This window comes from Bactrocera latifrons, unplaced genomic scaffold, assembly GCF_001853355.1.
Source record: "Bactrocera latifrons isolate USDA-ARS-PBARC rearing strain unplaced genomic scaffold, ASM185335v1 scaffold_86, whole genome shotgun sequence".
In the NCBI taxonomy this organism is placed as follows: Eukaryota; Metazoa; Arthropoda; class Insecta; order Diptera; family Tephritidae; genus Bactrocera; species Bactrocera latifrons.
In genome coordinates this window covers 888,278-903,515 of record NW_017537556.1, presented here as the reverse complement: position 1 = coordinate 903,515, position 15,238 = coordinate 888,278, and the positions used below count along the sequence as shown (strand labels likewise).

The following is a 15,238-nucleotide window of genomic DNA, read 5'->3' as shown; positions in this document are numbered from 1 at the left end:
TGGCTAAATCGTTTCAGCTTGTCGCTGTGATCATTTATATATACAGTGTAGGGTGTCAGACAGTTTCTGGTACAGGGTATATCGGTTCACGGTATAAAAAATATATGTATGTATGTATGTATATACAGCAGTCACTAGATAATTTGAATTAATGGTTCAATTTAGTTTTGCTTGCTTTGGCTAATCTATTTTTTTAAGGTCAAGATGACTCAATGTCCATAATGGGTTAATGGTCTATGAAATTTGTCATTGAAGAAAGATGTTTTGAGTAGTAACGATACCTCAAATACCACTGTTTCTTTGGCATACATTTTTAATACAATATAAAGCAATTTTTCGGCCCTTCCTTGCAAACTTCATTTCTACCAAAAATCCGAAATATTTTTACCAAAGGATTTGGCTTGAAATCGTATAACTATTTCTCCTCTTCCCTGCTCTCGTTTGTTATATGAAAAGCGATTACGGATGAATATTTTTAAATAAGAAAAGCTATAAGTTGCGATTAGGGTTAACCGTTATCTTTGTAGTATATTATGTATTCTCTTGAGCACAAATATTTATTAAATGCGCAGAACTTGGTAATTACTAAATATATCTACAAGTATTTACTTTTGGTGAACTTGAACCGTGAAAGACAAACTGATAAAAGCAACTGTGGCCTTCAATTATATGCACAGTCTTCCGTTTAGCTTGTTGGGAAGCGTACGAGCTTAATTATTATATTTTAACGGTATTATTTGCTGAAACATTGCAATGGAATTGAGGCTCGTGTTCGTCATCGTTTCACTGACAGCTCTTCAACATGCTAACGCGGTAAATTATTGCAACACATCACTTTGTGGTGCCAAAAAGCACATCGCATGCAATAATAATGGGGTGAGAGCTGCGCTTAGGCGCTGTAAAATCTTCATGCAACATCTTCAGTTAATATCTCAAAATGTTTAAAGAAATTCGCAGCGTCCTGCCGAAATGCCGCCATGGTGACATTGACGCAGGCAAATAAAAATCTTATCGTTAAGTTGCACAACACCAAGCGGAACACAGTGGCGAGTGGTAAGACCAAATTGAAGGCGGCCTGCCGCATGGGCACCATGCAGTGGAACGACGAATTGGCCGAACTGGCAGCGTTGAATGTCAAACAATGCCAAATGAAGCATGACGCCTGCCACAATACTCAGGCTTTCAAGTATTCGGGTCAGAATTTGGCTTGGTCCAGTTACTATGGCACGCCGAATGTACCGCAATTGTTGCAAAAATTAATCAATTTGTGGTATAATGAAATCAAGTACACGACTCAGGCGTACATCAATAAATACCCGAACAATTATAGGGGACCGTAAGTGTTACAAGGAGCTAGTGTTGTGCTGTGTATAATATTCAGTTGATTTACATATGTGTTTACAGCGCCATTGGTCATTTTACGGTTATGGTTGGACAAGCAAACATACGTGTCGGTTGCGCTGTCAGCACCTACTTCGTGACGGGTCAATCATATAAGGCGTTTCTGCTGGCCTGCAATTATGCAACCACCAACATGATCGGCGCTGCGATGTATACGACGTGTGCAAAGGCGGCTTCTGGTTGTAAGAAGGGTACAAATACGGCCTTCCCCAGTCTTTGTGCGAAAACTGAAGTTTATTAATTACGTAAATGTACATATAAGATAATTAGAAGCATATGTTATATTTGTATTTGAGAATTTTGCGAGAAAAGACGACGTGATTGTGTTTGTGGTTTAGCAGGTGTTTTAAGACTTAACCGTTAAGCTTTTCAAAGGTTTTTTTTTTGGCGAAACATGCTTTTTAACTAATAAAACTAACAGCGGAAGGCAAAAAAGTGCGAGGGAGCGAAAGAGAAAATAATTTTTATTGTTTACGTTTTTCGCTCACTATGAGAGTAATTCTCGATTTGCACACTATTCTATGTTTCTTGCTAATATTTACAATAACTAGAAAACAGCAAAACCAATGTGTCAAGCACCCTGAAAGCAAAGAAGAAACTCTTCCGCAAGCTGGTAATTTTCCAGTCTTCAATAGCGCTTTTATGTTTAATAATACAATGCGAAAGCTCAAAGTGGTACTCAGTAAAGCCAAGTTCAAGTGCTACTCGTAAAGCATGCAAACAAAAAAATAAAAGAAGCAATAAACAGTTATTTAATGAAGTTGGAATCAACTTTGGGTCGAGTTCGAATTTTTTTTGACAGAGAGAAATTTTCTAAGTAAATTCATCCCATGTGAGAGTTTGTTTTCTAAGGATTTTGGAGGTTAAGTAAATAGATAGAACTTTAGCATATATTTCGACAATATACATAAATGCTTTTTTTTTTTGTCACAAAAAATCGAGATTTTGGGAATTTTTATTGATTATATTGGGTAGTTTAAAAAGTCTTTTCGTATTTTGTCAACAGATGCCGTTGCGGAGATAGACTCTCCAGTGCTCCCAAACACATTAGGTTATGCCATATAGCGTTGGAAAGCTTCATTTAACCAAAAAAAAAATTAAATTCGGGGAAAAAAAGTTACAGCTATCAAAAATGAGTGAAAATAATGAATAAATTCGCTATGTTTTAAAATCTTTGTATAAAAAAGGGAAGAATGCCACGCAAGCCACCAATGACATTTGTGAATTTACGGAGGCGGTGTTGTATCAGCATTTATATATAGAATCCTTATGCATACATCAGTGGGTAATGGCGGTTGGCCAAGCATCGACTACATACTTTACCTTTTCAATTAGTAAGGCATGTTCAGGCATAGAAAAAGATGGTTGACGTAAAGAAATGGTAACTGAAAGCATCACATTCAACATTTAAATGGAATGCCGATAATTGAAGACTGAGTTGCTGTGGGGATACACTGTCCGCAGTTAGGCATGAGGTAGCTTTTTAAACTGCCAGCCCACTAGAAAAATATCAGCAGGTAGGTTAGGTTAAATGGCTGATCTGGAGAAATCGTGCGTGGACTGCCATATGTAGTACTTTGTGAAGCCATAAAAAATAAGAACTCCTGTGTTCGGACTTACAGACTGCATAGGTCGCACTCCGGAGCAGCAAATCTACCGCTACCTTGATGGCTGCATCACTTCAGCAGGCAACTCTTGTGTTAACATATATGTGGATAGTCAAGCAGCAATTAATGTTTTAACCTCGTTACGCTTCTCGGCCAAAAGTGTATAAATCAAGAGAAGAGCATTACTGATTTGAATTTGGAAGAGTTAATTGTAGAATATTATTAAAAATATAATAACAGGTGATCCAAGTAGAAGTACTTTTTTTTAAATTTTTGGTAAACCTAATCGACCTATTAAACGGACTATTCGCAACACCATGACCCAGCATTCATTTTTGGACAAAATTCCACAAAATAGACCACGTCCAGCACACAGTGAATAAAATATAGCAGCCGTAGCTGAAAGCGTTTACGAAGCCCGCAGTATTTCCGCTAATTGGCGCTGAGAGCACGTAGTTCTAGTTTTATTCGTTGCATCGGGTCAAAATAAAGAGAAAATACGACATATTTTACAGTATTACTACGATAAGGGCAAAAATGCATCTCAAGCCGCCAATAAAATTTGTGCAGTTTACAGAGCCGATACAGTTTCCATTTCCATCGCACAACAATGGTTTCAACGTTTTCGTTCTGGTGTAGAGGTGGTCGAAGATGCGACACGCTCCGGAAGGCCTGTCGTCGAAAATTGCGATAAAATCGCTGAATTGGTCGAAAGAGACCGGCATAGTAGCAGCCGTAGCATTGGTCAGGAGCTGGGCATGAGTCATCAAACCGTTATAAAATTAAAACAAAAATATAAAAAAAATAGTATCTATTATATCAGACTTGCTTCTACCAAGCACATCTCTCGTTAACGGTCGAGACAACTAGTAAACATAAAGTCGTATTTCGAAGCTATGCTAAGAATTGAAAGCAAAATTGAAGAGGTCTACTCTTCATAGTAGAAAGTAAGGAATACAAGACGAAACTTTGGTCTGTGTTCAAAGATTTTTACTATGTAGTTTAAATCTGAAACCAGTATTTTTGAATTTACTATTCGGTTGAGTACATTGGTTGACAAGTTTTGAACATGCAGAACAAGATCATTCAAAATCCAACGACGAAGTTGTATGACACTTGCTTAAGCCGACATTTAGCCCAAACCGTTCATAAGACTATATTTTTGCAAACAAATGAAATTGTCAACAGAATTCGATCTTCATCGATTTTGGCTCGTTTTAGGCAACCACAAAATTGTGAAAGAAATCTTCAAGAATTTAACTAGTTTCTGTAACAAAAATTCTCTGGTCGTCTGTAAAAAAGTGGTGACATTAATTGGCAATCAGATCCACACATTAGACTTCCCGGACGAAGCTCAAACCCAAGCATTTACAAGAAGGTGTCTTCGGCGAAAAAGTGTTATATACATAGGCTGCTTCTTCTTTAAAAATTCTTTTCAAAAATTAAAAAAATTAAATAAAATAAGCGGGGTGCATTAAAGTAATAAATTATTTCTAACAATAATCTAAATAATCGGTTTAATTGAAAGTGTTAACCGTACTAGAATATGAATTTGAAATAAAATAAAAATATTTGCAAAACAAACATAAAACGTCTTTTATTTAATTTGCGTCGACGTCAAGTGGCAAAATAACCCACGCACATAAAGTTTGCAAAATATTTATTGCGCCATGAGTGACATATGTATTTTTATTCATCTGCAAATGTATCCACATGTGAAATACATATGTTTAAATATTTACAGCAGACACTATTCAATTTGAACTAATAGTTTCATTTAGTTTCTTTTGGCCGCTAATATTATCTTTTGAGTCATTATGACTCACTGTCACTGTATGATCTATAAAATTTGTTGCTGTATCAAAATATAGGATTGAGCACAAAAAATCCATATCGTCCTCCTCAAAGTCCATTTTCGGAATAGCCTTCAATGTGCGTAGCGATTAACGTTTAATGTCTTCAATTAACTCAGAACGGTTAAGTTAAGCGTAGCTAAATCAGAAGATTACGGTGGTTGCGGCACACGATATTGTTTGAAAATTTGGCGAAAATTTTACGAAGAATCAAAGCATTATCGTGGTGTAAAAACCAAGACTTGTCCCATATTATATTTCAAAATGGTTTTAACTGATCCTTCTGATGTTCCAGTGATGCCAGTAAGATCTCTGAATGTTAATCGTCGATTTTCAAGCACCACTTTCATTATTTTATTGACGTGTTGATCATCAGTTGATGTTGATGACTGCCTTGGACGTGGCCACGCTTTCTCGACTCTCCTTGAATAATTTGTTCCCATCAAAAACACTAGCTCGCGACAAACAATTATCACCAAAGGTCTTCTCTAACATTCTGAACGTATCGGGCCGAATTATTAGATTTTCAAGCCATAACGAGTAAATAATAAGTAATTAATAACACAACATAATCCTCCACCTTTAACATATACATGGTTGCCCAAAGGACTCACAAAAAAGAACCAATCAAATATTTGTTTTAAACTTGGTGAGAAAATCTATTTATAAGAACTTTTTGAAGAACAAATTATGATTGTGATATAGTTCTGTATACATACATATATAAACTCTCATAACGTTTTTCGAAACAAATGTTAAAAGTTGGGCGGTAATAAAAAAAAACTTTCAAAAATTGATTTGATTATTTTTTAAAATCTAAGCAATCATTATTCTTGAGGCACTTCATAGCTCAAGTGACTATAAACTTTAATATTTTACCATTAACCAGAATTATTGATAATATTTTTTCTTGTTCATAGCCAGATAGGGGTCAACGCGAATACTTTTTCTGAAGGTGATATTTTTACGTTTATCCTTATTACCCTGCTATATGAAGAGAGAGAGAGTATTACGTAAATATTTTTTATTTTAGTGTGAGAATCTTGCGGGGAGAGAAGAAGAACATGTATTTTTTATGACTTAATAAGAGTAATGCAATTTTAACTTTATTTTAAAAAATATTTTAGAGACAAAGGCTTTTTAACTCACAGCCCAGAGTGATAGAATGAAGAGAGAGCGAAGAAACAGGCACTTTCTCTACTAGTCCACCATGTTTATATCGTCACCTTAAATGCAAAATAACGTATCAACAAAAAATTCGAAATTGAGTGCTTCGTTGATTGCGATCCACTACTTCACACATAAATATAAGTACATTTGTCCAACATTTTAAGTTCTGCTATCAGATATAACGCAGTTTTAAAAATATTTAAATTTTGTTTCACGTATCTTTCATTTTATTACGTCTTTCATTTCTTACTCTGTAAATTTCCGAAAATGTTGTTACGTTATTTTGCATTTCAGGTGACTATATACATACATATAACTTCGCTGTTTTCCTTTTCCTGTTTTCCGCTTCTTCTTCATGTTAGTTTAGTAACTCTAGCAGTAAAGAAACGAAGCTAATATTGACAATAATTACAAAAGAAAAGAATCAAGCTCACTGAACTCGCAGAAGAAACTCTTCCCCAAGCTGGCAAAAAGTAAATAAATAAGAAATTATTGTATAAATATTTTCCAACAATATTTTTGTGTAATTAATTGGGTAGTAAGCAAGCGATACAACGGTAATGTTTACGGTAAAAGTTTTAGTAAAACGAATTATGAAAGAATGGGTTGCAGTAAGGGGAAAAAGTTTAGCTTCAGAAATGAGCCAGACAAAAAATTGGCTTATAGAAGAATTTTAATGAAATGTTTTAATTACTGAGAGAACATTAACAGCGCGGTTCTACAAAGTTTTGTTCTTTCCTATAACAAAAACTGACTTGTAATAATCCGAGAATACTTGAAGAAACTGAAGAATAGATTGCGCATTTAATAGGTTTTTCAATAACAGCGCTACAATAGTTGTTTATTATTAAACCAAAACGATTTGGGATATCAATGGAATTTTTTATTCCTGTGAAAGGATACATTCGATGCCATTATCGACGGTTTTCAAGCATAAATCGGCCGATACTGCTGCAATATCAGGTTTGATATTCATACGAAGTTCATCATTCATCGCTCGCTTGTTACCACAGACCATAGAATTGACGTAGCCCCACAGAAAATATTCTCACGGCGTCAAATCGCACGAAAGATTCTCAACGCTTGAGAACGATGTATGAGAAAATGATTTGGGTCTTTCTCAATTGATGCGTTTGCAGCAGAAATGTACTCGACACTACGGTCACTTCTTCATCTCACTGGCACGGAAACATTTTGTATGCCCCTTCAAATTTTTGCAATAGACTTTCAATTGTAGCTATGACAGGACGATTATGACGACCATAAATTCGACGTGGCGCTTTTAAAGTTGCGCACACTGACTCCATATTTCGGTAATAAATGTTAAGATTTTCAACTCGTTGTTGGATCATATAATTTTCCTTAATGAAATGGCGAACCTTACTGAAGAGAAATGTCCAAAGAGCGGGAAAAAATATGGCGTCGTTTGCTGGCCCAATCGGTCTACTTTTGTAGCGTCCCTATTAAAAAACTCATTACCTTATGGCTACTGTCCGCTTCTAATGCTGGCCTGACGCAGAACACCTCTTTACATATCCTTAGTAGTCACTCACATACTACATTTTTATTGTTGAAGTCCTGTCGTGTTTATTGTTATCAGTCAATATAAGAATAGTTTGGGAACTCACTAGTTGTGCATAACGCATTGTAAAATCATAAAATCGTTCATTTTTACACTTGTTTAAAAAAATTGTGGTTTGATTCCTACAAATATGAATTTACACAATTACTTACAACTTTATGAGACTATATGAAACCTCTTAGTATATTGTGATTGGCTACATAAAATGTTCAACAGGGGTTACTATCTTCCACGGGCCCCCTTTCCGACGAAAACTGCAGTCGAAGAGTAAATATTATTCCATTATCTTATCAACCACAAATTCGCTTCGATTTCATTTGTGTACTTCTTATTTTATCTCTCATTAATTGCATTCAGGTACTTATGTACCGTTACATGCATTTATCTCCGACAGAAGCTCTACATATATATATACCAAAACTAACAAACGAAACAGTACCTTGATCCATTGTTAGCCCGTTTTACTTGGCGCGAATTGATTCAGTCGGAAAATAAAGTAACACAGAAAAGTGAACTTCATTTCATAAAGATAAAAGTTTGGAATTGGCTTTGTTCTTATCAAGATAATATTCATGTACGTGGCTGAGAGTTTTACCCATTCGATAAATTTTTATTTTTTGAAGGTTTCTGTTATCTAAAACTCGTCGATTTACAAACAAATGTAGACATTACTCGAGATCAAAATTAAAAAAAAAACAAAACAAAAAAAAAAAAAAAAAAAAAAAAAAAAAAAAAAACAAAAAAAAAAAAAAAAAAAGTTTTGTGAACTGTGTACCATACTGCAATCAAACCATAATCAAAAGTAACATTGAAAAGCCGAGAAACTTTCATGGGCGGCCATTAGGTCAGGGGAGAGTTTTTCTATCAGAAATAGCGAAAAAGTTAGGTTAAACTCTTAGTATAACATACTTTCACCATCGAGTGATCATCACTAACTCAACGCAACCAATGTATTGAGAGTTGTAGGAACTTAATGTCGCCCTTAAGGATTCCAAAATCTAATATTAATCTTATGCAGGCCTATATGATATTGTCATATAAAACTGAATAGTTCAAGACCGTTCGCAAGGATTTCATAATAAATTGCGAGAGTGAGCAATGACAACTAATGCGTAGTCTAACTTCAAGGAGAAAGACTGTTTGTTAAAAAACTTAAATATATACATACATAGCTATAACTTATATAAGGCGTGGAAGAGGATGACGCTTAGCTTTTATCATTAGTGAGTAAGTAACTACTACTCATTCTGTCTTTCGACTTTTTGCTTTCCTTGTACAAAAAACAAAAGGGAAATCCCTCAATTTCGCAACGTTCGCACAAATTGATAACTAAATAACAAAAAAAAAACATACAAAGTATTTGGAAACCGACGTCAAACACAAAACAAATTACCAGAATTTATAAACAACCCGCCAAAACAAAACACCAAAAATAGTGCAGTTAAATAATAAGCGTGTCGAACAAATATTTTCGAAAGATCTATTTTTTTTTTCTCATTAGTGAGATAGAACAGCCATGGCTAGCTAGATAGAAACGGTGTAAAGCGAGATGGATATGGGATTATATATATAAACCCGGATTTCAGCTCGTCTCTTTATCCTATATATATATATATATATATATTATACATATAAATGATCAGGATAAAGAGACGAGCTGAAATCCGGGTGACTGACTGTCTGTCCGTCCGTCCCTCCAGGCAAGCTGCAACTTAAGCAGAAATTAATATACATATCTTGATCAAACTTGGTATGTGCGTTTCTGGGCAAAAAAAAAAAAAAATTACGTTTTCGTAGATGGGCGCAATCGGACCACTGCCACGCCCACAAAACACGCCATTAACCGAAAACCTATAATGTGCCATAACATAACACCAAATCAAGATATGTCGGGCAGTAGCAAGAGGCACCTGTGGGCAGAAAATTTTGGAAAAGGGGGCGTGGCCCCGCACTCTAAGAAGTTTAATGTACAAATGTCCCAAACCACTACAGAACCAAATTCACTCAGCGCAAATAATATAAGAACTGCTACCGACAATGTGAGAATAAGTGAAATCGTGTGATAAACCCGCTTACTCCTCATATAACGGTACCGTTAAAAACCCCTTAAAGTGAGATAAATACGCACAGAAACATTAAATTTTACCCGCAGGTAGTTAATGGAGCCGGGGTCAAAATTTGACAATGGACGTGGCACCGATAACTTTTAGGTAAAAACAGATTTCTCCAGACTCGCCCGACTAACTACAACCATATTTGGTAGCGATATTTTTATGTTACGGTGTGAAAATGGGCGAAATCAGACAAAGTACTCTGAAACACTCCGAAATTATATTGAGCAACTTCACACACATTTCATTAAAATAACGAAAAAAATATTAATTTGCATTAAACTCTTTCCACAGTTTCTAATTAGATGGCCGCTGCTATTTGCTAATTTATTTGCGCTTAGAATGTAAATACATAACAAAATTCTGCTTGAAGTGTTATCTACAGCAATTAAGCAATGTGTTTAAAAAGATCATAAAAGCGGCCGGAGAACCGGAAACTTATCATAGTCAATTATTGCACAGCGAGCCGTACTATCGTGCTTTCACACGCAGATAAACACATCGTAAAATACACCAAGACTCTCACTTATTGTCTCACAATGGAACGGAAAACTGTGCTAATCGCCTCTTTCCTCGCGGCGCTACAAATCGTAAATGCACAGAATTACTGTGATTCGTCGTATTGTGGATCCAGGACGCACATTGCATGCAACAACAATGGGGTGAGTGGGAAGAGCTAAACTAGCAACTCAGTGACTAATATACAATTCCTTGTACCGTTAGGCATTTGCATCGTCCTGCCAAAGTCCAGCCTTGGTCGGTTTTACGCAGGCACTGAAAAACTCGATTGTCGATGCGCACAATGCCAAACGTAACACCGTTGCTGGCGGCAATACAGCGCTGAAACCAGCCTGTCGCATGGCCACCATGCAGTGGGACGACGAATTGGCCAAACTGGCGGCATTCAATGTCAAACAATGTCAGATGAAGCATGACGCCTGTCACAATACGAAGGCCTTCGAGTACTCCGGTCAGAATTTGGCGTGGATTACATTCTACAACACGCCAAATACAATGCAATTATCATTACAATCTGTGGATATGTGGTATAATGAGATTAAGGATACCAAAATGGAGTATATCAACAAGTATCCGAATAATTATTCAGGCCCGTAAGTATGATTTTTTTTAAATTTTTTTCGAATTAGTTTTACTAATTTTTCTACGACATTTGTCTATTTTAGCACTATCGGACATTTCACCGTTATGATGGCAGATCGTAATATTCGCGTGGGCTGCGCTGCTTCCACCTACAGCGTATCGGGTCAACGATATAAAGCATTCTTGTTCGCCTGTAATTATGCAACAACAAATATGATAAACTTCCCGATTTATACGAGTTGTTCGGTGGCAGCTTCGCAATGCACGACTGGTAAAAATCCGAAATACACTAGTCTTTGTTCGGCGTCGGAAAAGTATGATGTTAACAAATGGTATTGAAACTGTGTGGTTTCTGAATGGAAACAAATTTTGTAGGATTTGACAATTAAATAAAACAACGACTTAATAAATAATAAACATTAATGGAATTATATTGGTAGATCAAAGGATCAAGGAAAAGTGGAAACATAACGATATACTTCGAGAAAAAAAAACAATTACCAGGAACTCGCATTTCTTTACAAGATCGTAACAACTACTTGTATTAACATCCATTTATAATGAAGTTTAGTTAATAACAAAAACTGCTTCGTTTTTCTGCAACAACAAAAAAAACCGAATATTCATTGCAACAATCCTTAAACGTCTTCACAAAACCATATTAAATACAACTAATATGTTTGTCTTTTCTCTCGAAATATGAAGGAGTAATACATATATGTATTTTATTATTATTATTATGTTATTAGGAAAAATATACAAAATATTAAACCTAATAGTAAGAAAGGAGTACAAGCTGCTATGGCCATCGCCTCCGATATAGTAGTATAAAATTACAAAGTTTATATTTTATTATAAAATTAGATTCTTTTAGAAAATTACTATATTAACAATGTTTGCGCAAGGTGGTGTATTTAACAATGTTTGATATTTACTACAATTAAAGTGTTTTTGCCTAATACTCTCTAGTGCTGGACAGATATTGAATATATGTTCCATGGAGAGCCGAAGGTCCTGGCAGCCAGTGCTCCTTTTTTTTCGTGTAAATAAAATAATTGTATTATTTTTTTCACATTTATAAATAAAAATAAATAAATATTCCATGGATAATGTGCTGGGGCAGAATGGGCAGGATGGTGTAGGATTGCCGCCTAGAAGATGTTGGTGAAAGATTTGCGTGTGTGTTCGATCCTTAATCGAGTGAAAATTGTTGCTTGCTGTCTTGAGATGTTGTTGTAGTAGTGTACCTTTTCACGTAATTTGTTTACGATTGCGTATTTATGTTTAAATTTCTTCCAGTCCGCAACTTTCTTTTCATATATGTGTCTGCTTAACATTTTACTGAGGTCATTTTGGTCTTGCACCTCGTTAAGAAACGTGGGGGCAGATTCGAAGAATCTTGCCGCGTTGTCAGCATATTTGTTCCCAGGAATGCCAACGTGGCCTGGCACCCAGAGAATAGCTATTTTTCTTTTATATTTAATGCAAATATCTCTAATTTTAGATATTACTATGGAATTATTTCGTATGTTGCATATGGCGTTCAAGGAGGAGAAGCTGTCTGAGCAAATAAGGAATTTACCTTTTTGTAAGATAGCATACTTTAATGCCATATATATTCCAATTGCCTCGGCGGTAAATACGGACGAATATGATGGGAGGATTCCGCCAGTAATAGTTGTCCCGTTAGCTGTGGTAACAGCATAGGCAGTGTTAGTTAATTTGGGCGCATCTGTGAAAATTTTTTTAAATTTTTTATTCTTATAGACGTTGGTTACGTCTAAGAAGTTTTGTTGAAAAATTGTGTTACTGGTGGTGGATTTTTTGAAATTATGTAGAGCCATTCAGGTTGAGTGTTGGTTGTATAAAATTTCGATGGGATATGAATGTTTAAAGTTTTTGGAAACTGAAGACAGCGGCGGATGGTAGACTTGAGTTGAAAATTCCTTTTGTGTTTAGCTGCAAGCGTTATACATTTCTGAATGCCAGTGCTTGGAGAATTAAGTATTTTTGGAAGAAGTTGTATCGTTTTTTCGTAAACTGTTTCCTTTGTTGCCACTTTCTCCTAAGATACATTTATTTGGTGATGTAGGAAAAGCGTTTAAGCTACGACTAATCGCGGCGTGATATGGAGCCTCCAACTGCTTAATGTTTGTGTTCGAGCACCAACTAAAATACTTAATTATGTTTAGTCTACTGGAAAGCGATTTTCTAAGGTTAATACAGTGATACTTATACTTATTTTAGTTTAGACTCTGCTAAAACTCGCTTCGTATTTTCGATTATTCCGTTCCCACGACAGTCGAGTACAAGTATCCGAAACGGACCCGGATTTTTGTCCGGCCAAGGACTGTCAACTGACACCATTCTTCGAAATTTCTTCCCGAATGTTTTCTGCCACTACAACAATTATTTCTGCCATCGGTCTGTATAACTTAGTATAGCCTGAGTATATCTCTCTCAGGATATGTTTAGGACCCTGAGATTTTGAAAATTACTTTATAGATGCTAAACCGTTTACAAGCATATTTTGGCGGCGTAGTTATTCTAAAATGTCTGAGTTGAGGATGTTTATAATCATATGAATACTAAAGATTTGATTTTAGGCACTATAATCCAATCATCGAACTTATCACTTATCTTTCCTGGTGATAATTTTCATTTAAGGCACATTAGTAGAAAAAATGGTTGGCATTTTCTAATTAGGAACAAATAATTCTCTTGCATGAAATTTTAAAGCATATACAGTTCAATTAACTCAATAATATATTTTCCCGAAAGCAATAGCAAAGAAGAAGTTGAACTTGGAGTTAAGCGCAACAGCCGTATAATTAGAGCTTGGTTTTTATTTTGCGGTCCTACGTGAGCAAACATCACCAACAATTTCCTTATAATGTTTTGCAAATATTTTGTTTTTGTTTAGAAAAATACTTTGTATAATGGAAAGACTTGAATGACTCACTTCAGCAAATTACATTTGTACCAGTGAAATATATTCAAGTATTCCCCAAACTTATACCCAGTAAACCAAAAGCAAAATTAAGAAAAACCTCCAAGTAAAACTACGTCCTCAGCAATTACCCTTCCGAAGAACAACAAAGCAGCGGGGGCGATAAGGAGCATTCATCAGCTTCTTTGTAGAATATGGTCGGACGTAAGCATGCCCGATGATTGGAAATTAAGTATGCTCTGCTCGATCAACAAAAAGAGACACTCCACAATCTGCGCCAACTTCAGTGGAATAGACCTCCTCAACATCAACAAAGTTGAGTGTAACCGACGCAGTACACGCCGGTGGCGGCAGAAGAACAGGAAGACCTAAACTCCAGCTGGAAAAGGTCCTGACTACACTTGGATACTCCTAGCGTAAGCGGTATTTAAGAAAAAACAACGTTCTTATATAATATTTGTAGGAGGCTAACAATTCTGATAAAAAAAAATTGTATTTCTCCGGAATAGCCTTGAGAGCCGAGGTTCAAGCTGCTTCCTCTGTGGTCTCAAAAGGCTTACTTTTCTTCGGCCTGCCTTTGCAGGTACGGAAACAAAAAAGTCCGAGGGGGCCACATTTGGGCTTTGAGGTGGCTGTGAAAGCGTTGGGATGCTAGGTAGTTGTTCACAAGAATGGCCTGGTGCCATCAGCAAAATCTGGGTAAGCCTGCTTGATCAAACTTTTTTGTCGCAGATCTCACAGAAACACGTTACGGGAAAATGTTTGTCCTGACTCTCCAGGCGCTCGGAGACAACTGACCAGTGTATTGCTGAGATAATGAAACTGAACTTTTAAAACACATCACGTCCTCTAAAGTGACATTATTTAAGTAGAACTTTCAATGTCCACCAAAAAAAGTTTAAGCGTCCACAAAGAACATATATTGAACTCCAAAGCTCCAGAGTGAACACTTAACCCGGACATGCCTCCCTTTAGCGGGGAGGCTAATGAGTGGCAAAGCAGCTCCCTATTAACAGTGTAAGAACAAGCGATTTTCTGGAGTACTTGAATTGATAGTGTTCAGGAAGTTACGATATATGTATATTCAATATCGTGGCTTTCAATCTTAATTCAACACGCTCATCATAATTTCAGCCAAAATACGATTTGGCACTTGAGATTTCCCAGCTATAGCTGCACCCTCTTTCCTTCTATTCTGATTCTGATTATTCTACATGCAAAAATTTCGAATACTTTTGCTGACACCTCTTTATAAGCAATCCGAAAAGGTTTACTGGGTATTTATAAACAATATTGTAGAAATTTAATCAGTTAGAAGCGTGTATTTAGATGGAGGTATGGTTGCTGTACAAATTAGCGCTGATAAGGTGAAAAAAACGGAACGAAAATATTTGCGCAGATAATTAAGTTATTACTTTACCATTATGGTTCTTATGTATTTACATATTGCGCTGGTTACGTCT

At 36.0% G+C, this 15,238-nt stretch overlaps 2 protein-coding genes across 2 annotated transcripts; both read left to right on the top strand.

The window, feature by feature from the left end:
- The first annotated feature begins 693 nt into the window (after window positions 1-693).
- On the top strand, window positions 694-1,712 carry LOC108977258 (venom allergen 5-like). Its single transcript, XM_018946864.1, has 3 exons — window positions 694-876; window positions 948-1,336; window positions 1,405-1,712. Exons 1-3 carry the CDS (start codon window positions 754-756, stop codon window positions 1,640-1,642), a joined length of 750 nt encoding a protein of 249 aa, XP_018802409.1. The 5' UTR covers window positions 694-753; the 3' UTR covers window positions 1,643-1,712.
- An 8,551-nt stretch (window positions 1,713-10,263) lies between these two features.
- On the top strand, window positions 10,264-11,242 carry LOC108977257 (venom allergen 3-like). Its single transcript, XM_018946863.1, has 3 exons — window positions 10,264-10,386; window positions 10,448-10,836; window positions 10,909-11,242. Exons 1-3 carry the CDS (start codon window positions 10,264-10,266, stop codon window positions 11,162-11,164), a joined length of 768 nt encoding a protein of 255 aa, XP_018802408.1. The 3' UTR covers window positions 11,165-11,242.
- The last annotated feature ends 3,996 nt before the right edge of the window (window positions 11,243-15,238 follow it).